Source organism: Diabrotica undecimpunctata, chromosome 8, assembly GCF_040954645.1.
Source record: "Diabrotica undecimpunctata isolate CICGRU chromosome 8, icDiaUnde3, whole genome shotgun sequence".
Lineage (NCBI taxonomy): Eukaryota > Metazoa > Arthropoda > Insecta > Coleoptera > Chrysomelidae > Diabrotica > Diabrotica undecimpunctata.
This window is the reverse complement of record NC_092810.1, coordinates 74,585,815-74,613,390: the sequence shown is the minus strand read 5'-3', so window position 1 is coordinate 74,613,390 and position 27,576 is coordinate 74,585,815. Positions and strand designations below refer to the sequence as shown.

Sequence of the window (27,576 nt, the reverse complement as noted above, 5' to 3'; positions counted from 1 at the left end):
TATATATAATATATATATATATATATATATATATATATATATATATATATATATATATATATATATATATATATATATATATATATATATATATATATATATATATATATATTGTTATGATGTGTTTTTTTTTTGAATGATGAGCAATGAGTATTTTTAATAATATAATATATAGGGTTTTTATCGCGGTTCTCAAAGAATTAGCTTGTAAGTACTTTTTTAAATTATCTTTATTATAACTATTATGAAACACACATATATATCTAACCTAGTCAATGTAAATTTAAAATAAACTATCTTTAAACTGATATTCTTATAAAACTAATTAAATTCTATAGACAATCTAAAATTTAAACAAACTATCTTCAAAATTGAAATTGTTATGACACTAACTAAATTATATTAACAAAATTTTGTACCTTTCTTTCACTGAATGCCTAAATGAACTATTTTCCACTAAGTATATAGATTCTAATCACCACTGAATGTCTTCGTACTTCAGTTATCCTTGTTTTTTGTGAAATTACTTTTTTCAATTATCAGCTTCTACCAATTTAAGATATATTTTTCTTCACCAGCATCTATACACCACCAACCAAACCAGCAAACAGCATTTATATTTATTCTTCTTTTCAATATACCAATATCCAATTATTATAAGTTGATTTATACTAATCTCCAACCATAATATAATTTAATTTCTTCCAATATACCTTTTTTTATCTTCAATAATTATTTGTGTATAATTATAAATGTGCATTAAATTATATGCATAATTTTTAATCTTCATTTAACTCACTATATTAAACTATTGGACTATTTGTACTTGATTCACTGACTCTAACTAACTTTCATAATAAACTGCTTGACTTCTGACTAAAAAACTTCAAAACTGCTATCTTGAATCCAAATCACGGGTATTTATATGTTTTTGGATTTCTAGAACCATCTCGTAAGATATCATGTTCTATTCAGTTCTATTTAATACATGTCTGAATTTTCTGGAACAAACCATTTCGCAAACATGGCCATCTCCGGAGATCCAGAGAATTCCATTCTTTTCTATTAATAATTTTGTTTACATTTAGGCTTTTCAGATCAGAATATATAATTAAATTAGTAACTTAACATTCTAATTTAATAAAATACACACTTCAAACAATATATTATTATAACCCACTTTATATTCGTAAATATTCTTAAACGTCACTTCAGAGTATAAATATCTGTCAATCTCCGAGAGTATTTTTGGTTGCCTAAGCACATGGCTCACTTATATATATTTACAATATTAAAATACAACTTTTTACAATTATTATATGCTAATTTATTAAAAATGCCCTCACATAAATATATTTTTATTAAATTCTCTAGTATATAACTTATTTAAAACAATCAAATACTTTTTTATATCTAATATTATGTAGTATATAACTTATAAATTATTTTCTATAAACCCCAATCGTCACAATACCCCAAAAATAATATTCAAAATAAATAATTTACTTATTATTTTTTTAAATATTAATTTTCTCATACCTTATTAAATTTAATAAATCAAAATTTTTTTTTTTATTTAAAATGTGTTAAATACATCCCTGTTCGCTGTCTATGTCAAAACAGAGAACAACGGATCACAGTTCGGCTATTCTATGGTCAAACTGTCATGTCAAATGGAGAGAATAAAATATAACCTTAATTACAATATAATCGATATGGTGTTCTGTTTGTTTATAGACAAAATCTAGGAATTATTTCCATTCAAAATAACTTCATCAATATAAATTGGTAAGTTTTTCCACTTTATTATATTAGAAAGACATTTTTATAGCAATTATAGTATCAATTTTGTGTCTAACCCCAAATTATGATTTTTAGGGTACAAATTAATTTCCATATATACAAAATTCAACAAGTACGATGTCAAATTGATTCAAAATAATGAAATCTACCATCTACCATTTAACAAATCAAGTCTATTGAACAAAATGGACACATCAGTAAGTTATTAGTGTTATTATATTTGTGTTAAAGGTATAGAAATCATTATTCAATCTCTTCATGATATTGAAAAATGTCGTTGATATGAAATATGCCTCTTAGTCTGTTCTCTGCATCTATTAACACATAACTATTTAGTCCATTCTGATTTTCAATTGTATATGGACCTTCAAACATTGGTTGTAATTTCTTACAACGGTTTTCTTTAACATTACTTTTTCTAAGTGAACGAATTAACACTAGGTCTCCTTTTTGAAATGTGATTGGTTTTTTTATATTTCGATTTTGTCTTCTGATATATTTTTCAGCTTTCCTCCTAATTCGGTTATTCACTTTCTGCATTACTTGTTCTAACATATCCTGATTATATTCACTAATCCACTTTCTGTTTCCTATATGGCCAAACATTAAATATTCTGGTACTTCCTCTGTATTCAAATTATGTGTATTATTTAAAAAATACTCTACTTGTGGTATATGTTGCTGCCAAGTTTCGTGTTGATTTTGGCACAGTATCCTTAAATATTTTATAACTTCTTTAATATATCTTTCTGCAGGATTTGCCTGAGGATGTCTGATACTTGTAAAATGAATGTTGATTCCCTTTTTCTCACAAAATGTCCGAAATTTTTGGTTGTTAAAATATGTAGCATTATCTATTATGCAATTTCTAAATTGTCCTATTTCTTCGAAAAATTGATTAATATATAATTTTAATGTTTTAACATTTGTTCTAGAGCAGGGATATAGTTTAATAAATTTTGTATATAAATCAACTATCACTAGTATATGCTTTTTTCCTGTTGGACTGAGAACTAAATTTGAAATAAAATCCATGGAAACTGTATTTAGTTTTTCATATACAACATTAGATTTATATGTGTTCTGGTTTTTGAAATTCTTTTCTTTGTTTAGTTGACATATTGGGCATTGGGTAGTAATTTCTTTTGCTATACTTATGTCATTCTTTGCAAAATAATTGTCCCTAAATAGCATCCATAGCTTTCTTGAACCAATATGCATATAATTGTTATGTAAATTTTTCAATATTTTCTTTGCTAAAGTTCTAGTTATTACATATACTTCTATGCCATTTATTATTTTATAATATACCCCATCTTTCCTAAGGACTTTTTGTTTTTCACTCAAATTGATCTGATCTCTTATAATTTCTTCTTTAGAATATAATCCAGTACTTTCTACTAATTGATTTAATCCAATTTTTATTGTTCGCTGCCCTTTTTGTGGTGTATTTTCTAACCTTGATAAAGCATCTGCCACTATATTGGATTTTCCAGAAATGTATTTGATTTCAAAGCAGTATTCACTAAGTATTAGACTCCACCGATGTATTCTACTGTTTCCATATTTGTTATTTAATATAGACGTTAAAGCTTGGTGATCTGTTTCTATTGTAAATTCATTACCCAACAAATAAAATCTTAATTTTGTGACACAGTGTATTATACTTGCTAGTTCTAATTCTGAAACTGAGTAACCCTTTTCATGTGGCTTTGTGATTCTTGAAATGAATTGTATTGGGTATTCGACCCCATCATGTATTTGTAATAATACCCCTGATAATCTCTCTATTGATGCATCTGTTCTTAATATGAATGGCTGTGTGTAGTCAGGATAGTATATTTTCAAATTTGACAGAAAAATGTTTTTAATTTCTTGGAATGCTAGTTCTCTTCTCTGATCCCATCTCCATTTTACACCTTTTCTCAGTAGTTCAAGTAATGGAATTTCTTTTATACTTAGATCTGGTATCATCCTTTTATAATAATTAATTATTCCAATAAATCCTCTTAAAGTTCTTAAATTGTGTGGTGTCTTGTATTCCTGAATGACTTGTGTCCGTTCTGGATCCATTTCAATTCCCTTAGTGTTAAGTTTATAACCTAGATATATGACTTCTTTTTGAAAAAATGTACATTTTTCTTGATTTATTTTTAGTCCCACTTTGTCTAATCTATTTATTATAATTTTTAGGTGTTTCTCATGATCTTCAGCCGTTTTAGAAAAAATTAAGATATCATCAATGTAGTGAATTACAAAATGTTCATATTGATCCAAAATATCATGAAGACATCTACATAGAGCACTGCAAGATGATTGAAGTCCAAATGGTACTACTTTGAATTGATATACTACTCCATCTATCTGAAATCCTGTATACTGTCTACTTTTTCTTTCTAGAGGTATTAACCAGAAACTATGCTGTAAATCGATTTTAGTGAAAAATGACATTCCTGTAATTCTTCCTAATATTCCATCTATACTCATTGGTGCTTCAAATTGCTTTTCAGTAATCTTGTTAATATTCCTTGCATCCAAACATAACCTGATTTCACCTGATCTTTTTCGTACTACTACTATGGGGTTAATAAAACGTGTGTCTGCCTTCTCAATGATCCCATCTTCTAACATATTATTAATTGTTTTGTTTACTTCTTCTCTGTATTTATATGGTATTGGGTATGATTTTGTTTTAAAATCTTTTTCCTCCTTAACTCTTATACTATGGATATAATTCTGTGCAATTCTATTTTCTTTATTGACAAGTCCCTTGTGTTGCTGCAATATGGAAATGACTATTGATTTATATTCTTCAGGGCAATTTAAAACTTTCATTATATCTTCTTCTTTACAAATAAAATTATTCTTCATTATGTACTCATTATTCCTTGCTTCCAATTTTACGCACTCCGCCTCGTAGGCATCCATCTGCTTAAAATTTCCATTCCTTAAATATTCACTACAATAATTATTCTTTACATTCTTTTGGGACATTTCCCTATCATCAAAATACATTTCTTCTTCATAAACATCATTATTTTCTTTTAATAATATCCTATCAACTCTTATTCCTTCTTCCACCTCATCTTTCTGCATAAATTTAATTATTTGCCCTTCCAAAGTTACCATTCTTTCTTCAAAATCTATCTTTACTTTCTTCTTTTCCAATTCATCATTTCCCATTAATATATCAACACATAAATCCTTGACAATAAATCCTTGCATATTAATTTCTTTATTAAGAATATTAATTTTAAAATTGGCTAGTTTATCAATTTCACCCAACTTCTTATTATTTGCACCAATAATTTTAATTTTTGGAATCTTTATTATATCTGATAGTTTTAATGTATTAAAAATAAAATTCTCCGAGACTAAAGTACTTTCTGAACCAGTATCTATCATAATCTTAATCATTTTATTTTTGGCCAAAGCATTTATATAAATTAAATTAATAGATTCAATGATTTTCTCTTCATCTAAAGAAATAAATTCAGAAGGTTTTTCATAATAGCAATGGCCTAACTTGTAATTCAGAAAGTTTACTGCACAAAATTTTGATTATTAGAATTGTCAGATTGTATCTGACCACTTGGATCTGATGTCCTATGTCTTTCCCTACTATGACTTCTACTCACATTTTCCTGCCTTGTACTATTTTGTTCCCTGTCTTCACAGCTTCTATTCCTTCGAACACAATTTACCTGTCTGTTATAGTTAGGTCGCTCTGTATTTCTTCTATTATTAAAATCTTGTCTATTATTATTAGTACTGTCATTAAAATGTTGTCTATTATAATTAGTATTATTATTAAAATTTTGTCTATTATAACTAGTATTATTATTAAAGTTCTGTCTATTTGGATTACTGTTATTATTATTAAAATTTTGTAAATTATTACCATACCTAGTATTAATGTTATATGATTGTCTATATTGTTGAATATCATTTTTATTATATTGAAAGTTATTATTGTTTTTTCTGTTGTTATTATTACTTGTCATATTGCCTCTTTGTATTCTTTGAATAAAATTAATAAAACTATCTATTGTTTGAATATTTTGTACAGTTACGGTTTGCACAACATCAGCATCAAAATGTCTAGATACATTTAAGACTGTTTCATCCTCTCTAAGTGGTGGTTCTAAATATTTTGCAACTGTTATCAATTTCAATGCATAATCTACCATATTTGATTTTAAATTTTGATTATACTTTCCAAAATATAGAATTTCTCTAAACTTTGCTTGCTCTAATTCACCCCAATAATAATTTAAAAATTTATTTTCAAATGTTTGAAAGTTATCTAAATCATTTTCAATACTAGCAAACCAAGTTGCTGCATTGTCATTTAATGTCATTCTAATATAATCTTTAATATCATTAATATTATTCACAAATCTTAATTTATGTTTTAAACTATTTATGTATACTCTAGGATGCAAATTTTTTATATTACCAGAGAATTTAATCCCAGTCTCATTTGTTAAATTTAAGTAAGGTCTCCCTATGTCTCTCATTTGTGAAATATCATCTATTCTCTGTTCCACATTTCTTATTTGATTACTATTTATTTGGATAATTTGTTGTATATCGTCTAATTTTTCTTCTGTGTTTCTCCTGTCTTCGTTAATTTTTACTTCTAAGTTACATTTCTGTAACTCTATTTTCTGTTCTATATCTATTTTATTATCTTGAATAATCCTCTTTACTTCTGTCCTCTCATTTTCTATCCTTTTCTTGTAGTCCTTCCGTATAATTTTTATTTTATTTGCTACTTTTTTCTCTGCAGCTTCAAGTTTTTTATCCATTTGTTTTTCCATTTGTTTTACAATTTTATTATTATTATCTTCTATTTTCTTTTCTAATTTTCTATAATTCTCTTCCAATTTTTGTTCCATTTTTTTCATGTCTTCTTTGACTTCTTTTGAATTCTCTTCCAATTTTTTTATGTCTTCTTTGATTTCTTTTGAATTCTCTTCTATTGTCTTGTTCATCTGCATCATTAATGACATCAAAGCTGCCATATTGACATTTTCCTCTCTTTCTGGATTCATTTCTGCAGTATCTTGTGGAACTTGAACTAAACTCTCCTCTTGTATAGGTTGTGTTTCTACTTCCACATCTTCTTCATTCTTTTTGCTTCTTGTACCTTTCTTTCCTTGAGACATTTTGAGACTTTACTTGTTCAAATATAATTAAAATTAAAATCTATAATTTTTCCTTTCTACTGATAATTAATTTAATTATATGAGAGCACTTATCTTCCCAAACTAATTCTTTTAAATAGAGAGCCACCGCGTTGGGTGCCAAATTGTTATGATGTGTTTTTTTTTGAATGATGAGCAATGAGTATTTTTAATAATATAATATATAGGGTTTTTATCGCGGTTCTCAAAGAATTAGCTTGTAAGTACTTTTTTAAATTATCTTTATTATAACTATTATGAAACACACATATATATCTAACCTAGTCAATGTAAATTTAAAATAAACTATCTTTAAACTGATATTCTTATAAAACTAATTAAATTCTATAGACAATCTAAAATTTAAACAAACTATCTTCAAAATTGAAATTGTTATGACACTAACTAAATTATATTAACAAAATTTTGTACCTTTCTTTCACTGAATGCCTAAATGAACTATTTTCCACTAAGTATATAGATTCTAATCACCACTGAATGTCTTCGTACTTCAGTTATCCTTGTTTTTTGTGAAATTACTTTTTTCAATTATCAGCTTCTACCAATTTAAGATATATTTTTCTTCACCAGCATCTATACACCACCAACCAAACCAGCAAACAGCATTTATATTTATTCTTCTTTTCAATATACCAATATCCAATTATTATAAGTTGATTTATACTAATCTCCAACCATAATATAATTTAATTTCTTCCAATATACCTTTTTTTATCTTCAATAATTATTTGTGTATAATTATAAATGTGCATTAAATTATATGCATAATTTTTAATCTTCATTTAACTCACTATATTAAACTATTGGACTATTTGTACTTGATTCACTGACTCTAACTAACTTTCATAATAAACTGCTTGACTTCTGACTAAAAAACTTCAAAACTGCTATCTTGAATCCAAATCACGGGTATTTATATGTTTTTGGATTTCTAGAACCATCTCGTAAGATATCATGTTCTATTCAGTTCTATTTAATACATGTCTGAATTTTCTGGAACAAACCATTTCGCAAACATGGCCATCTCCGGAGATCCAGAGAATTCCATTCTTTTCTATTAATAATTTTGTTTACATTTAGGCTTTTCAGATCAGAATATATAATTAAATTAGTAACTTAACATTCTAATTTAATAAAATACACACTTCAAACAATATATTATTATAACCCACTTTATATTCGTAAATATTCTTAAACGTCACTTCAGAGTATAAATATCTGTCAATCTCCGAGAGTATTTTTGGTTGCCTAAGCACATGGCTCACTTATATATATTTACAATATTAAAATACAACTTTTTACAATTATTATATGCTAATTTATTAAAAATGCCCTCACATAAATATATTTTTATTAAATTCTCTAGTATATAACTTATTTAAAACAATCAAATACTTTTTTATATCTAATATTATGTAGTATATAACTTATAAATTATTTTCTATAAACCCCAATCGTCACAATATATATATATATATATATATATATATATATATATATATATATATATATATATAAAAATGTGCACTCGTAAGTGAATGGGATGTTATCGGTCTGGAGATAAAAAAGACAAGAGTTGTGCTACTTTATCTATTTATTGAAGACGTTTCGCCTATTGTTCAATAAGCATCATCAGTTCATCTAAAAGAGTGTTATTAGCGATACATCTAATATGAAAAAACAATTAAGTAAATGATCTTACCTTTAAAAGATCTGTAGCAGTATTACAATGTTGTTATTGCAAAGAAACATCAAAAAATTAATATAATAAATATAACAGCAAAAAATATAGAAACACAGAACGCTGGAAGATTCCCAATTTAACTAATTTGTTTTAAATTTCACTTTTGAAAACATTGATTGATTAAATCTATCAAAAAATATAATTGTCAATTTTGAATTGTTATATAAACAACGGCATGGCTAGGGTTCTTGACTGTTATGATCATATCATGAAAATGAAGTATTTGAAAGCTCAACTGTCAGAAATGACAATCAGTTGGTGAGATTAAAGGAAAAGTTTTATAGATGTCAACATAAATGTTATGATATAATAAAAGAAGTTGAAGAAGAAAACAATAATTAAAAGTAGAATACGGAAGAATCAATTTTGTAGTATTAGTGCATGGTAAATTTGGCTTAAGTTGCTGATATCAGTTCTCTTATTTAATGCATTAGGTTGTTTCAAAATATGACACATCTCCATAAATTGTCTCTTATTAAGGTTACGTTCTCTACAGAGAATTCTAACATCATCAAAATTAACAGTATGTTTGGTGTTGATTGCATGTTCTGCAAGGGCACAAGTATGTTTAGAAAGTTTAATGTCACTACGATGTGAAGTAAGGCGTCCTTTAAGGGAACGGCCAGTCTGACCAATATAACATGCATCACATTCAGAACAGGGTATGTGATAGACTACATTCACTTGTTCCAAAAAGGAAAGAGGTGTTTTAATTTTAGAAAACAAGTTCCTGACAGTCTTAGCATTATTGATAGCAATCTTAACCGGGATATTGTTCTGTTTGTACAATTTAATAAGCTTTTCAGTAACATATGGGAAATAGGGTAGTGAAGAGTAATGGGTGGTGGAAGTTGCAATGTTAGGAGAAAGTAGAGTACTGTTGTTCATAATATTATTAGAAATTATTCTTAGTTGATCACCATCAGGTAAATCATCAATAGAAGACCCAAAACTTGTTGAAAAAAGGTATTTATTTATGAGAGATGTAGGGTAAGAATTGTCAGATAGTATATTTCTGAGTAACAAAAGAGAATCCCTTTTGTTATCAATTGTACAAACAGAACAATATCCCGGTTAAGATTGCTATCAATAATGCTAAGACTGTCAGGAACTTGTTTTCTAAAATTAAAACACCTCTTTCCTTTTTGGAACAAGTGAATGTAGTCTATCACATACCCTGTTCTGAATGTGATGCATGTTATATTGGTCAGACTGGCCGTTCCCTTAAAGGACGCCTTACTTCACATCGTAGTGACATTAAACTTTCTAAACATACTTGTGCCCTTGCAGAACATGCAATCAACACCAAACATACTGTTAATTTTGATGATGTTAGAATTCTCTGTAGAGAACGTAACCTTAATAAGAGACAATTTATGGAGATGTGTCATATTTTGAAACAACCTAATGCATTAAATAAGAGAACTGATATCAGCAACTTAAGCCAAATTTACCATGCACTAATACTACAAAATTGATTCTTCCGTATTCTACTTTTAATTATTGTTTTCTTCTTCAACTTCTTTTATTATATCATAACATTTATGTTGACATCTATAAAACTTTTCCTTTAATCTCACCAGCTGATTGTCATTTCTGACAGTCGAGCTTTCAAATACTTCATTTTCATGATATGATCATAACAGTCAAGAACCCTAGCCATGCCGTTGTTTATATAACAATTCAAAATTGACAATTATATTTTTTGATAGATTTAATCAATCAATGTTTTCAAAAGTGAAATTTAAAACAAATTAGTTAAATTGGGAATCTTCCAGCGTTCTGTGTTTCTATATTTTTTGCTGTTATATTTATTATATTAATTTTTTGATGTTTCTTTGCAATAACAACATTGTAATGCTACAGATCTTTTAAAGGTAAGATCATTTACTTAATTGTTTTTTCATATTAGATGTATCGCTAATAACACTCTTTTAGATGAACTGATGATGCTTATTGAACAATAGGCGAAACGTCTTCAATAAATAGATAAAGTAGCACAACTCTTGTCTTTTTTATCTCCAGACCGATAACATCCCATTCACTTACGAGTGCACATTTTTTTATATTAAATTAAACGGTCATATACCTTAAAGATATATATATATATATATATATATGTTGCAGAAATTTGACACATGAATTAAGTGTTGCAGTGAGACAGTAAGGCAATGTCTTCTGAAAAACGGCTTTAAAATAAAAATTTAAGGCGAACACTTCCAGTAAACACATTGTTTGTTAAAAGTAGTGATTTGAATAAAAATGGCCAAAAAGAAGTTAAAAATACATTTTTTTAATGATGACTCCCTCCCCAATCAGTTGAAACAGATAAAAGAATTAAGTACTTCGTTTAGTTCTGCAATTGTTCAAGCTCAGACGCAAGAACTTCATAAGCCGATTTATAATATCACTTCCAATAAGATTAGTAGGTACTGAAGATTTAATAGGCCAGCCTCTCTTAAAAAAAATGTGCTACCAGCAAAAACAGACACTTTTCAAACTTCTTCAGAACAAAATGCAGTTACTAAAACTGTAATATCGCGTGTACTTTTTAACATTCCTCTCCCAGAAATATTGCAAGGATCCAATACTCCAGTACCACTTCCTTGCGGTGTGCTAGTCGAATTGGTAAACATACCTCCACCAAATCTTATACAGGCTTAAGGTATTTCTTAACCTGAACCTTCAAATGATCTAAATATATCCCAGGCTAATAAACCCTCTATTCAAGCTCAAAATATATTCACTCCTACTTTCTTACATTCGAATAAAATTCCAACTCCAAAACCTTTCGACTTATTATCAATTGCAACATCTTGTGACGAAGATGATGTACCTGCTAATTCTTTAAACATTATCCCACCTCCGAACAAATCCATAACTCCACTAGTACCCGAAAATCAAATACTCCTCTCACAGCCTCGTATTGCTACGGCTGCCATCACAGTTGTCTCAAGACAAACTGTTCTTACCTATACCATCCCACAATCTAATTCATTAGATTCAGTCGAACCTTTTTTTTTTCTGTTACCGTGGCCCTACCATTCGTAGAGGGCAAGTAACAATAGCACATGCAGTATCCAACAATATTCCGGTTATTATGGCTGTCTCTCTTACCGCCTTCTGATATGGTGAACGTCAATGTAGCTTGCCCTTCTCCATTGTTTACTGCCAATCAGGTTCAAACTTTTGCTAACCAAATCACGCACTCAGTGGCCTCTCATACTTTAAAAAAATTTTACAAATATTGACAATCTCTTGTCAAGCACCAATAATTTGGAAGGGTTGCACATACTTTATTCTCAACTATGCTCGCTTCTAAATACTCACGGTTTCCAACTCTATATATTATGATTCACATGCCTTTTCAAATGCATTATACTATGGTCTCCACTTCAAAAGCCAATATCAACTTAGTTAACGGTTCTACTAAGGGTCTAGGTATTAACTGGTCCCCCGCTGAGGGAGAAAATGTAAAAGTGTGGGAGAACGAGTGTAGGACTTGCCGCACCGGCAGCTCTGGGAACCGAGGTGTCCAGAAAGCTTGCTGACTGGGCGTTCCAACACAGAAGCTTTAAGGTCGTGTAGTGTTTGAGTGCCGTAAAGGAGCGAGGGTAATCAAGCCCAGGGTGAGAAATGGAGCGGTGATTATAAAGAAGACGAAGGACAAAATGTATGCCAAACTTCTACAGGGGCTCAGGACGGGCCTATGTGACAGGAGTAATATTGTTATCAGGAGAACAAGACAAGAGAGCAAGGGGTAGTCCTCGAGCTGAAGGGTGGTAGTGAGGTGGTAGAAAGGGTCAGAGAAGTTGTCGCCTCGATGCCATCCTGCTTTGCGAAAGTGACAACCAGGAGTGGTACAGCGAGAAGACTTCTCTTGATAAGTATGGATGCGGTCACGACAGCCAAGGACGTCACTGACGCAATCCAGAGTGGTGTTGAAATGGCTTAAACGCCACTGTGAAGGTCGACGAGAATGTTGCGAATGTGTTGCTGAAAAAAGAACCACTGAAGGTTAGCGTTGTAGCATGCTTTGTAAGGGAGGAAGTGCCTATCCCGCGATGCTATAGGTGTCAAGCATATGGACATACCAGGAATGAATGCAATAGCCAAGGAGGGCACATTCTTAAGGAATGCACGGCCAAGACAAAGTCTTGCATAAACTGCAATGTAAAGGGTCATTTAAGTGGGTCGAGAAACTGACCTAAGTTCAGATACCTGGTCGACGAAGCCAGACGTTGCTCCGGAAGTGGGATCTAAAGAGGCCCGTATTCCGAGCTGAGGATTCTCCAGACCAACGTGGGCAGGTCGAGACTATTACACGATCTCACCCTGGCTTCCGCCGCTGAGGGGAGATACGATCTTCTCGTGGCGGCGGAACCGAACCCCACGTTGGTCAGGAATCGGGGCTGGTTTGAGGATGTCGCTAGTGTCGTTGGTATGCATATCTCTAATCGTAAATTAAGAGTGGATGGGATTGACACTCATATGGGCTATATATATATATATATATATATATATATATATATATATATATATATATATATATATATATATATATATATATATAGATATGATTGGTCTATATAGAAATTAATTTATAAGTTACACATTAGATAATATTAGATATTAAATTTGGTTATTTTAATAAGTTATATACTAGAGAATTTTATAAAAATATAATTATGTGAGGGAATTTTTAAAAAATTAGCATATAAAAAGTATTTTTTTATATAATTATAATGTTGTAAATATATTTAAGTGAGCCATGTGACTAGGCAACCAGATATACATACTCTGAAGTGACATTTAAGGAATGGTTGTGAATATAAAGTGGGGTTATAATAATAAAATGTGTAGTTTATTAAATTAGAATGTTAAGTTAATGATTTAAGTGTATATTCTGATCTGAAAAGCCTAAATGTCAACAAAATTATCAATAGAAAATTAACGAATTCTCCAGAATTCAGAATTTGACCTTTGTTTACGGTCGAACATTCGGGAATAATGGTTATGTCTGTGGATTGAACATATACTGTTTCCAGAAAATTCAGACATGTGTTTAATGGAATAAATCGAACATGATTTCTTACCAGATGGTTCTGGAAGATTGAAAAGATATAAATACCCGTGATTTGGGTTCAAGATGGCAGTTTAGTAAGAAAGTCCATTCAGTCCAATCAGTTAGAGTTCATTCAGTTAGTAAGAAGAATTCAAATCAGTTATCAGTTATGAGTTACAGTTACTATGATGGCCAGTTTTTTAGTATGAAAGTTAGTTAGAGTCAGTCAGAAAGTTTAGTAAGAAAGTCCATTCAGTTAGTCAATCAGTTATGAGTTTTTTAGTATGAAAATTAGTTAGAGGCAGTCAATCAGTTACAATTGTTCAATATAGTGAGTTAAATCAATATTAAGAAACAGTATAAAGAAAATAATATTGAAGATTAAAAATTATGTTATGTATAAATGATAATTGGATAATGGAAGAAGTATTAATTGAATATTAAAATTAAATAATATATTTGGTGATTGGATATTGGTATATAGAAAAGAAGAATAAATATAAATGCTGTTTGCTGGTTTGCTTGGTGGTTTATAAATGCTGTGAAGAAAAATATCTTAAATTGGTGGAAGCTGATAATTGGAAAAAGTAATTTCATAAAAACAAGGATAACCGAAGCTGAGAAGAAGACATTTGAGTGGTGATTATAATCTATATAGTGGAAAACAGTTCATTTAGGCATTCAGTGACAGAAAGGTACAAAAATTTGTTAATATAATTTAGTTAGTGTCATAACAATTTCAATTTTGAAAATAGTTTGTTTAAATTTTACATTGTCTATAGAATTTAATTAGTTTCATAAGAATTTCAAATTAAAGATAGTTTATTTTAAATTTACATTGGCTAGGTTAGATATATATGTGTTTCATAATAGATATAATAAATATAATTTAAAAAAGTACTTACAAACTAATTCTTTGAGAACCGCGATAAAAACCCTATATTATTAAAAAAATACTCATTGCTCATCATTCACAAACAATACATCATAACAATATATATATATATATATATATATATATATATATATATATATATATATATATATATATATATATATATATATATATATATATATATATATATATATATATATGTGTGTGTGTGTGAGAATGAAGAGACTTAATCTGGTCTGTTATGTTTCACCGTGTTCGAGAATAGGTTACATGCAATTATGGAAGAGGTGAGGCGACTAAATAACGAGGACGTGGTGCTCGGTGACTTCAACTCAAAATCTGCGTAATGGACCACGCCGATCATTGACAGTCGGGGTCAAATGTTAATAGAATGTATCAGGGCACTAGATCTAGTGGTTTAAAACACAGGTTTGGAGCAAACATTTGTGAGAGGCGATTCCAAATCGTACATCGACGTCACCCTCGCTACGCAGGGAACCACCGGATGTGTCAAGGACTGGGCAGTACTGGTGAATATGCCGGCACGGACCATCAATTCATCGGCTTCTCGATTGTCAAGACGGGGGACATTGGGGGTACACCCAAACGTTGCCTGTCGAGGTGCCAGAGATATCAGGTGGATTGGAGTGTTTATGATTAGAGAATTAGATGCAAGGTACATAGGGGTCGATATCTTACACCTTTCGGGAGTGCCCTTTATGACATGCCATTGGACCAGAAGATGGAGATAGTCACCGAACTGTTTCCACAAGGACGGTGGCATGGTGTGCGGGGAGACGTCAAGGCTGAGCGTGGGATTCCTTTATGTGGGATGAACACATAAATGCTCTTCTTGCCGTGATTTTGATGTCTGGAGGTCTGTCTCCGAGACAATATGGTTTCTGTCAAGGTAAAGGTACAGTAAATGCGGTGATTGATGTGCTTCGGTCGGCACGGGGAATTGGAACCGATCATCGATAGCCATCCTGATTCTCTTTGACGTCCAAAATGCTTTTAACACATTGCAGTGGGGTAACGTAATGAGCTCTTTAGAAGCAAGGAACTGCCCTGGGTATCTGAAGAATGTGGTCGCTGATTTATCTTTCCCAGGGGAAGATTGTGGTGGAGAATGGCGTGATGGTGGATGTAGCGGCTGGGGTCCCCTGGCGTGGTGGAACCTGGCATATAACGGGGTCTTAAACTACGAATATGGGGAGTGTTACACCTTCGCATTCTCGAACGGCCTTGCTATGCTGGTGGTGGCACGGGACAGAGGGAACTCTTGCTTCGGATAATGCGTGCGTGTGCGTGAGAATTAGATGAGCGAGCATGATATTTTTCTCGCGGAGGACAAGACGGAGGCTGTAGTACTCAGAGGCTACAGAAAGGGAGACACTCTTGTATTTGAGTGCGCGGGAGCGAGAGTGGTGCCTCTCGCCACTGGGATACAAGTACGCCAAATATCTGGGAGTTACTCTTCACCAGGGATGGAGTTGGGGGGAACATTTGAGGAGGGTGACCCGAAGAGCTATTCAGAGAATGGCTGTGCTGTGGAGGATAATGTCCATAATATCGGTGGACCCAAATCCGAAAGTAGAAGGGCTCTTCACGGTGTTGTGCAGTCTGTCGTCCTCTACGCGGCCCCAGTCTGGAGTGAGGCGTTAGAAATACCAACTTACAAGAGACTCATGGTGGTGTCGACAGAACTATTCTGCTGCGGGTAACATGTGCCTACAGGAATGTGTCAGCTGCCGCTCAGGGGGTGTTCCCTTACATGTACCGCCAGGATTCATAGTCGTAGGGGGCGGAACGGGGTGGAGAGTGAGAAATAACTGAGATAAGACTAGCCGAGAGATTAGTTTCAATCGGTTAGTGGCAGCAAGAATGTGAGGCAACACATGATGTGGCGGAGTAGACGAAGGCACTAATCACGAACCTTCGAAGCTGGATGGACTGTGGGCATAGGCAGCTGGATTATTACCTGACGCAAATACTCACAGGCCATGATTGCTTCCGCAGCTACCTTTTCAGGTTTAGGGGGGCTCCGTCCGATCAGTGCCTTTATCCTCTTGGGTACTGTGATACACACGATGTTGGAGTGTGAGCGTTGGGCGGATGAAAGAGAGAAGTTTAAAAGAAATTGTAACTGCAGAATGCTTGATACCGTGAGAGAAATGGTGGAGAAAATGATAAGAGATGAGTGGTGGTGAACACGGATCCACAAATTTGTCAGGAGCTGCTCTCTTCAAAAGAATGAGAGGAGACGAAACTTGCAACATAATTTTAAAATGAACGAGTAGCACCTATGTGGGGTTCGGATTGTCGCAGGCCGAAATAGAAGCGATGGAGTGACAGATGAGAGGTTTTTAGTTAATCCCAGACCATCTCGGAGTATTGCGAAGTCAAAGGTCTAACTCTCTCGGGCATCTCGTCCTGGCACAACTTAGATAGGGTATTAGGAACCCAACACTATCTGGTTGAGTCACAGGTGGATGTATGCAGATTTTCCTTCTTTTCTTTAAATATGTAAAAAAGGTAATAACTGGCCATCTGAACTAGACGATTTTAAGCCGCCCGTTTGTGATGAGGCTCCTCCCCTAACAAAAAAAAAGTGGATTTTAGGAAGTGTAGGAACTTACAAATTACAGACGGGCTGGAAGAGAAGTGAGTTCAAATACTACTAAAAAAAAATGGCTAAGCTCAGAGGAACAAATTTAAATTGCCAAAGAGACACAAAATCTCAAGTGAAGGTTGGGGCTAGCTTTTCTACACTAATGTTTGGCTGAGCGATAAAACGACGATATTACGGGATAATGAAATTATATAGATAAGGGAGAAAATGAGACGTTTTAACACCAAAATTTAATGAAATGAGAGAAGACAACTGGAAATATAAGGTTATAAAAAGGCACTATACGCAGATATATGGAGCTACCTAAGAAAACGGAATGTGGGTGCCACTCAAGAATAGCTTGAGAATTTCAAAGTAGTGAACAACAAGAAATAGATTACAATTGATACACGAACCTGAAATATTTAAAAACTATTTACCTTGTCCTTCTATATAATATACGGGTTAGTAGAAACTGAAATAAAAAGCTAAAATACTAATGACAAATATATTATTTAATTAACAATATTTATTGATAACAATGTATTAATTTATATACATATAAGAGACGTTAAGATAAACAGTAGTAGTGGGAGTGGAGGAACTCTAGAACCAAAAGGTCACATAAAATAAATTACCACCACTAAGTTTATTCCCCCCCCCTCTCAAATTTTGAAAATTTCTTTATTTTAAATAAAGTATAAAAAAAATAATAAAGTATAATAATAAAGTATAAAAGTAAAAAATACTTAAACCTGCTTTATTTAATAAAAAAAACCTGTTACTGATTACAAAAAAAAACTAGAGATAATGTACCTGCCTTATATGCATATAAAACACCTTACTCTAGCTGTAACTGTATACCAGAATATTGATATAAAATAGAAACAACACTTATTCTTTTTCCAACAGATGTTGCCAACAAAAACAAACTCTCTTAGTCAACTAGGGAAGGCTGTTGGTGAAGGAAGCCAAGTCAGATACTATGTTGATGGCATTGGGAATTAGGTAGTGGTGTTTTGTCCAAGTAATGGTATAGTATCCAATATTATCAACCAATTCGCAACAATATGTGTTGATGATATTGATAAGAGTGGAACGAAATCTACAAAATAACATTCAAGAAATATCCAGTAATCTCTACAGGAAAAGTTATTAACAGCACATATTTTCACCTTGGATCAACAACTTACATAGATTTTTTTACCAAAACAAACATGCTTTTTTATCGTATTTATAAAAATGACACAAAAACTACTTTCTATGTCAAAAAAAAAATGGAAGTCATGTGATAAGAAGACCTTAACTATGATTTTACGATGATAAGTGCGATTACGTCAAAAATAACGATATATATGTATATCAGAATATATTTAATACCGATAAATACTTCATTGCCTCTTACCTGGAAAAACGACACGCAGATTACGAAGAGAAAACCGGCCAATGGCCCAGTTGATTAAGACTGTAATATATTTAATCTTTGGAGTTTTTCAACGTTATTTCCTTATGTTAGTTTGCAGATAATGTGTACTACTTGTTACTATGCTCCATATTTTCCAGATTTTCGTCCCTTAAAATAATTTTCTACTTTTCTGCGTGTCTCTTCGTTCGAGTTATCTAACCAACTGATTGCTGCACGTAAAAATCGATTCCCATTTCACTCCAAAGCGATCCTCGCGCGTGAGCAGAAAAATGTCGTTTTTAAAAATCGATCGCACGCGTATTACAAGAAATTTCTTGAGGGGTATTATTAATGCAATTTTTAATTGAATTAGTTTCATTAGTAGCGTAACCGCTACAGTTAGCTATGACTGGTGGTGGACACGGATCCACAAATTTGTCGGGAGCTGCTCTCTTCAAAAGAACGAGAGGAGACGGAACTTGCAACATAATTTTAAAACGAATGAGTAGCACCTCTGTGGGATTCGGATTGTTGCAGACCGAAATAGAAGTGAAGGAGAGACAGACGACGCGAGAGAGATGGCAGCCTCGCTAAAGCAGGGGGTTGAAAGTCATTGGTTGTTCTTGTGGGTGTGTTTTTCCCAGTGAATGTGTGGGAGAAAGAATGGGAATCGGGTGAAAGCAGGGCATAAGGACAGATGTGTTGTCTCAACCAGCCCTATTCTTTATTCTGATGTCTGAAGTGACAGAGGAGAGGTTTTTAGTTGATCGTCGACCATCCCGGAGTAGTGCGGGACGAAGTGTCAAAGGTCTAACTCCCTCGGGCATCTCTTCTTGGCACAACTTCGTTAGGGTATTAGGAACCCAACACTACCTGGTTGAGTCACAGGTGGATGTATGCAGATTTTCCTTCTTTTCTTTAAAGATATAAAAAAAGGTATTAACTGGCCACCTGAACTAGACGATTTTAAGCCGCCCGTTTATGATAAGGCTCCTCCCCTAACAAAAAAAAGTATTGGCATATGCTTCACGAATGTATGACCTCTTAGGATTACTGTCACCTATTATAGTACACACTAAACGTTTCTTACAACGTCTCTGGTCATTGCCCTTAGACTGGGACGGTGAAATACTGGATGACCTATTGATCTCGGATTGGAAATTAATATTGGATACATTCCAATCAATATCTAAAATTACATATCCTAGATGCCTGACACTTCCACTGCCTATATCGGACATGCAATTACATTGTTTCGCCGATGACTCTCAGAACATCTATGCTTCTTGTGTCTACCTGCGAGTCGTGTATGTTTCACCGATTCCTCTCAAAACATATATGCTTCTTATGTGTACCTGCGTGTCGTGTATAGTGAGAACACAGTCACGTCTCGCCTCATAGCATCGAAAACTAGAATAGCTCTACTAAAAAATAAATTAACCATTCTTCGTTTAGAATTGTCTGGTATCTTCTTAGGTGTCACTCTTAATAAAAATGTACGTGAGGTCCTTTCGAACAACGTCACAATATCTGAAGTTCACATATTTTCAGATAGCCTCGTCGCTTAAACAGATATCACTCAGTCAAAGTTAAAAAAATTGTGGACCGAAGATCCCCCTTCTTAATTTCCAGTACAATAGACTTCTTTTAATTTAGGATAAAGGAATGGACGGGAGATTTACTGAAACTCAGACACACTCAGGTCACTCTGACACAACAAGCACAACCTCTGACATATCTCAAGCTAATGAGATTTTTACTAAAAGTTACACAGTTTACACAGCATACATATTCTTCTTTATATGTATGACCACCAAATCTGTACATATCGAACTTGTCACCGGCTTAACAGCTGATGCTTTTATTCTCATCCTTAGAAGATTTATCGCAAGGCGGAGTACTCCCAAATATTATATGGTCAGACAATTCTACTAATTTCTATGGTGCTGGCAATCAGCTTCTTGATTTAAACGAACTCTTTAAAAGTAAGAATCTCTTAAAGGATCAATAATTTTTACTCTGAAAGCTCTATTCGTTGGGGTGAATCGTAAGATTTCTCAATTTGGGTTACATGAGGAAGGGATTAAAAGTGCCAAACACCATCTTTATCATCTTGTAGAAAATCTTCGTTTTACTTTTGATGTTTTTTATACAATAATGTCAAATCGAAGCCATTTTAAACTCAAGACCTATCACTCAGCTCTCAAATCTCTTTCATTGATCTCTCAGTCTTAACGCTCGGACACTTCCTTGTAGGAAAAAGTCTACCAGAACCAGATCTCTCAGAAATACCAAAGAATCATCTCCCCTTCTTTCAACATATTTTAAAAATTCATCAAACTTTCTGGAAAAGGTGGTCAGTGGAATATTTACATATGACCCAAAGTAGGAGTAAGTGGAACATGCATCGTTACTGATCCGTTAAAGATAGGTGATGTTGTACTAATCAAAGATGAAGAGACTCCCCCAATCCTCTGGCCTCTAGCAAATATTATCGAATTGCTCCCAGGCAAAGATTCTCTTATTCGAACTATTAGGGTATCCACACCTTATATCGAATACCTTAGGTCATAAAGAAAGTAACCAATAGTAGTGCTTTCAATACATATAAGAGACGTTAAGATAAACAGTAGTAGTGGGAGTGGAGGAACTCTAGAACCAAAAGGTCACATAAAATAAATTACCACCACTAAGTTTATTCCCCCCCCCTCTCAAATTTTGAAAATTTCTTTATTTTAAATAAAGTATAAAAAAAATAATAAAGTATAATAATAAAGTATAAAAGTAAAAAATACTTAAACCTGCTTTATTTAATAAAAAAAACCTGTTACTGATTACAAAAAAAAACTAGAGATAATGTACCTGCCTTATATGCATATAAAACACCTTACTCTAGCTGTAACTGTATACCAGAATATTGATATAAAATAGAAACAACACTTATTCTTTTTCCAACAGATGTTGCCAACAAAAACAAGTTCTCTTAGTCAACTAGGGAAGGCTGTTGGTGAAGGAAGCCAAGTCAGATACTATGTTGATGGCATTGGGAATTAGGTAGTGGTGTTTTGTCCAAGTAATGGTATAGTATCCAATATTATCAACCAATTCGCAACAATATGTGTTGATGATATTGATAAGAGTGGAACGAAATCTACAAAATAACATTCAAGAAATATCCAGTAATCTCTACAGGAAAAGTTATTAACAGCACATATTTTCACCTTGGATCAACAACTTACATAGATTTTTTTACCAAAACAAACATGCTTTTTTATCGTATTTATAAAAATGACACAAAAACTACTTTCTATGTCAAAAAAAAAATGGAAGTCATGTGATAAGAAGACCTTAACTATGATTTTACGATGATAAGTGCGATTACGTCAAAAATAACGATATATATGTATATCAGAATATATTTAATACCGATAAATACTTCATTGCCTCTTACCTGGAAAAACGACACGCAGATTACGAAGAGAAAACCGGCCAATGGCCCAGTTGATTAAGACTGTAATATATTTAATCTTTGGAGTTTTTCAACGTTATTTCCTTATGTTAGTTTGCAGATAATGTGTACTACTTGTTACTATGCTCCATATTTTCCAGATTTTCGTCCCTTAAAATAATTTTCTACTTTTCTGCGTGTCTCTTCGTTCGAGTTATCTAACCAACTGATTGCTGCACGTAAAAATCGATTCCCATTTCACTCCAAAGCGATCCTCGCGCGTGAGCAGAAAAATGTCGTTTTTAAAAATCGATCGCACGCGTATTACAAGAAATTTCTTGAGGGGTATTATTAATGCAATTTTTAATTGAATTAGTTTCATTAGTAGCGTAACCGCTACAGTTAGCTATGACTGGTGGTGGACACGGATCCACAAATTTGTCGGGAGCTGCTCTCTTCAAAAGAACGAGAGGAGACGGAACTTGCAACATAATTTTAAAACGAATGAGTAGCACCTCTGTGGGATTCGGATTGTTGCAGACCGAAATAGAAGTGAAGGAGAGACAGACGACGCGAGAGAGATGGCAGCCTCGCTAAAGCAGGGGGTTGAAAGTCATTGGTTGTTCTTGTGGGTGTGTTTTTCCCAGTGAATGTGTGGGAGAAAGAATGGGAATCGGGTGAAAGCAGGGCATAAGGACAGATGTGTTGTCTCAACCAGCCCTATTCTTTATTCTGATGTCTGAAGTGACAGAGGAGAGGTTTTTAGTTGATCGTCGACCATCCCGGAGTAGTGCGGGACGAAGTGTCAAAGGTCTAACTCCCTCGGGCATCTCTTCTTGGCACAACTTCGTTAGGGTATTAGGAACCCAACACTACCTGGTTGAGTCACAGGTGGATGTATGCAGATTTTCCTTCTTTTCTTTAAAGATATAAAAAAAGGTATTAACTGGCCACCTGAACTAGACGATTTTAAGCCGCCCGTTTATGATAAGGCTCCTCCCCTAACAAAAAAAAGTATTGGCATATGCTTCACGAATGTATGACCTCTTAGGATTACTGTCACCTATTATAGTACACACTAAACGTTTCTTACAACGTCTCTGGTCATTGCCCTTAGACTGGGACGGTGAAATACTGGATGACCTATTGATCTCGGATTGGAAATTAATATTGGATACATTCCAATCAATATCTAAAATTACATATCCTAGATGCCTGACACTTCCACTGCCTATATCGGACATGCAATTACATTGTTTCGCCGATGACTCTCAGAACATCTATGCTTCTTGTGTCTACCTGCGAGTCGTGTATGTTTCACCGATTCCTCTCAAAACATATATGCTTCTTATGTGTACCTGCGTGTCGTGTATAGTGAGAACACAGTCACGTCTCGCCTCATAGCATCGAAAACTAGAATAGCTCTACTAAAAAATAAATTAACCATTCTTCGTTTAGAATTGTCTGGTATCTTCTTAGGTGTCACTCTTAATAAAAATGTACGTGAGGTCCTTTCGAACAACGTCACAATATCTGAAGTTCACATATTTTCAGATAGCCTCGTCGCTTAAACAGATATCACTCAGTCAAAGTTAAAAAAATTGTGGACCGAAGATCCCCCTTCTTAATTTCCAGTACAATAGACTTCTTTTAATTTAGGATAAAGGAATGGACGGGAGATTTACTGAAACTCAGACACACTCAGGTCACTCTGACACAACAAGCACAACCTCTGACATATCTCAAGCTAATGAGATTTTTACTAAAAGTTACACAGTTTACACAGCATACATATTCTTCTTTATATGTATGACCACCAAATCTGTACATATCGAACTTGTCACCGGCTTAACAGCTGATGCTTTTATTCTCATCCTTAGAAGATTTATCGCAAGGCGGAGTACTCCCAAATATTATATGGTCAGACAATTCTACTAATTTCTATGGTGCTGGCAATCAGCTTCTTGATTTAAACGAACTCTTTAAAAGTAAGAATCTCTTAAAGGATCAATAATTTTTACTCTGAAAGCTCTATTCGTTGGGGTGCCTCGTAAGATTTCTCAATTTGGGTTACATGAGGAAGGGATTAAAAGTGCCAAACACCATCTTTATCATCTTGTAGAAAATCTTCGTTTTACTTTTGATGTTTTTTATACAATAATGTCAAATCGAAGCCATTTTAAACTCAAGACCTATCACTCAGCTCTCAAATCTCTTTCATTGATCTCTCAGTCTTAACGCTCGGACACTTCCTTGTAGGAAAAAGTCTACCAGAACCAGATCTCTCAGAAATACCAAAGAATCATCTCCCCTTCTTTCAACATATTTTAAAAATTCATCAAACTTTCTGGAAAAGGTGGTCAGTGGAATATTTACATATGACCCAAAGTAGGAGTAAGTGGAACATGCATCGTTACTGATCCGTTAAAGATAGGTGATGTTGTACTAATCAAAGATGAAGAGACTCCCCCAATCCTCTGGCCTCTAGCAAATATTATCGAATTGCTCCCAGGCAAAGATTCTCTTATTCGAACTATTAGGGTATCCACACCTTATATCGAATACCTTAGGTCATAAAGAAAGTAACCAATAGTAGTGCTTTCAATCAAATATATAATTTAGTTTCTCTAAATTTTAAATAGTTTTTAGTTATCTGTTTTTTACAACAATGTCCCTAATGTATACCGGTTAACCCTCGTTCTTGAAGTAACTATTTGATACCCTATCCTAGTGGCGTAACTCTTCTCGTCTACCCCCAGTATGTTAAATTTTTTACATGCAAAAAACCATGTGATATTTTTCGCTGTATTATTTACTTCTTCACCTCTATTTACTTCTTCACCTCAATTTTAAAATCATTATCCTACTCCAACCCTTAGCAATATTTCCTACTCTCACTTCAACCCCAATCCTTTACAAATACAGGCAGTTTTAAAATAGCAAACGAAAAAGACTCTCTCTCGACAATTGATTGCCGCTAGCAACAGACGTAATCTCTCTCGATTGTTGACTGCCGCTAGTAACAGACATTCTCTCTTTCTGATCATCTTATTCTATTCACAATAGCTCGAAATAGATCAGTTGACGTTAAACCAGTCCACTTCCTAAGATTAGCCATCCAGGATATACGTCTACCTACAGGGCCTCTCTTACTTTCAATTGCCTTGTAGAATTAACTGTAGAAGTCATTATTTATTATTACGCATGGTGTGGCCGAAGTAAGCCAATTTTCTGTTCTTTACAGTGTTAATAATTTCTTTGTCTTTTCTTTGTCTCTCTCTCCCTCTCTCTCTCTGATAGTTATGTAAAAAACACCGCGAATCCTCTTTTAAATTGTATAGACAAGATGCAAATGTGATCCATCCCTTGATATTAGTGTTAGTACCACGAGACGCGTGTGTAGAAATCGGTAAAGACAGCTCCCCCGTACAAGAAACAACCGCGAGCGAAAGTGTGTGTAACAGCAATATTGGTAAGACTTTAAATAAACTTGATTAGACTATTATCTGTATAACTATAATTAAGTATTTTGATCCAGCCCTATTTAATACAGTTTTCATACACTGAAATTATTTCAGATATGTACACCTTTTTTTGTACACATGAATAATAGAAAAACACACAAAATAATCAGAATTTGATATCCTGAGAAGACAAACATCATCCTCAGAGCTTTTCAGCTAAAGGCATGGTTATTGCCTACAAGATCGAGGCCAAGTAAGCCACCCATCAGTTTTTGAAAAACATAATCAACTTAAAAAAAATTTCCAAATTTTTAAAATAATCTTTTTTGAAAACGATTTCTGGAGTAGAAATCGAAACGTTAAACACCAGCGAAAAATGTAATTTTCATTACAATCAACTGTGGCTTAATCCCATAATATTTAACTTGGACATGCCACAAGAAAGCGGTTTCAGAACCTTTTTATAGCTACCTAATGTTATTCAACATAATATTGATGATGGTCAGAATATAAGAGAAAGGAATGATAAAGTGATATCTACAAAATATGGGACATAAATAAACTGTAAGATGGGTATATATATTAACTGTAAGATGGCTATATTCTTATTAAAGGAATCGTTAAATTTCATAAACAAATAATTGGTTTAACAAAAATTAAATTTCTGATTTTTCTTACAGGAATGGGTTACAGCTACAGAGATAATGTTTACATTAGATCGTTTAAACACATTTGGAGATGAAGTTTTTGGAGATAATCAGGTACTTAAATCCTATTTCTATGCGATATCGGATATTGCCGTCGGCGCAAGATGTAAATGTAATGGTCATGCCTCGGAATGCATAACCTCCACGGGAGTGGACGGATCAAAGCGAAGGGTATGCAAGTGCGAACACAATACAGCGGGACCAGACTGTAACGAATGTTTACCGTTTTATAATGATGCGCCATGGGGAAGAGCGACAGCTCAGAATGCACACGAATGTAAACGTAAGTTAATCAGTTAAATTATTGATTTTTACATTTTTGTTTTTTTTATCTAATAGTACAAATGATTTATTAACCTATTAATAATTAATAAGCGCATTTTATAAGAAATCTTTATTTGAAATTTTGGCTGTCCCATCAACATTTAAAACAAAACATTGTTTTTTACATTCTGCTATTAATTTCTAACTAATAATTTTCTAACGATAGCTATTGATTGTACAATGTTAAAGAAGTTATGAACTTAATAGAATGGATCATTTAAACCTAACAATCATCAGTATCTCAGCAAATGTTTTCCATGCCATGGGGAGTAGTCAATTTAATGTAATATAAATTACATAAATGAAGGTTCGTAGACATCTTAAAACGACGTTTTTGGCATACGTGAATAATATGATATTTTATATTATTATAAAATAATATACCTACATTGGTTGTTCTTAATTTTTTTTTGTATTTATCCTTGCTATTTTTATCTATCTTGCCTTATTCTGTAACTATTTATAGTTACAGAATTTATTTTAATTTCCAATGAACCCTGCCCATTCCACATTCCCAGTGAATGGCATGAAACAAATGTAATCTTATTAAAATTCTCATAAAGTTAATGGGTCATCATATGCCTTTTATTATATTAGGTGTTGGAAAGCAAGAAATTCCACCGATTTATATTGATGCTGCGAGAGAGTTAAAAGATAAAGATGATAAAGGGACCTCGCCAAGGCTGCTGCAGTATTTTGAGTGGGTTTTGTATATCTGGAAAGGAAAATGTGAAACTATGAATATTACAGTAGGGCATAGACTGTACAGCTTGCATTTTGCAGATAAAGAATATAGCAAGTGAGGCTTATCAATTATCCATCAATAATAGAGCATGCAGCGGAAAGAGGTGAAAGAAGGTACTTAGAACTAAGAGCTACACAAATCTAAAATACTGATTG

General features: G+C 33.0%; 1 protein-coding gene across 1 annotated transcript in view; it reads left to right on the top strand.

The window, feature by feature from the left end:
* The window catches only part of LOC140447701 (laminin subunit gamma-1-like), a 318,345-nt gene that overhangs the window by 190,208 nt on the left and 100,561 nt on the right, over window positions 1–27,576 (top strand). The window contains exon 5 of the mRNA XM_072540499.1: window positions 26,326–26,635. Within this exon, the coding sequence (XP_072396600.1) occupies window positions 26,326–26,635 (310 nt within the window). The remainder of the gene's footprint in view (window positions 1–26,325; window positions 26,636–27,576) is intronic.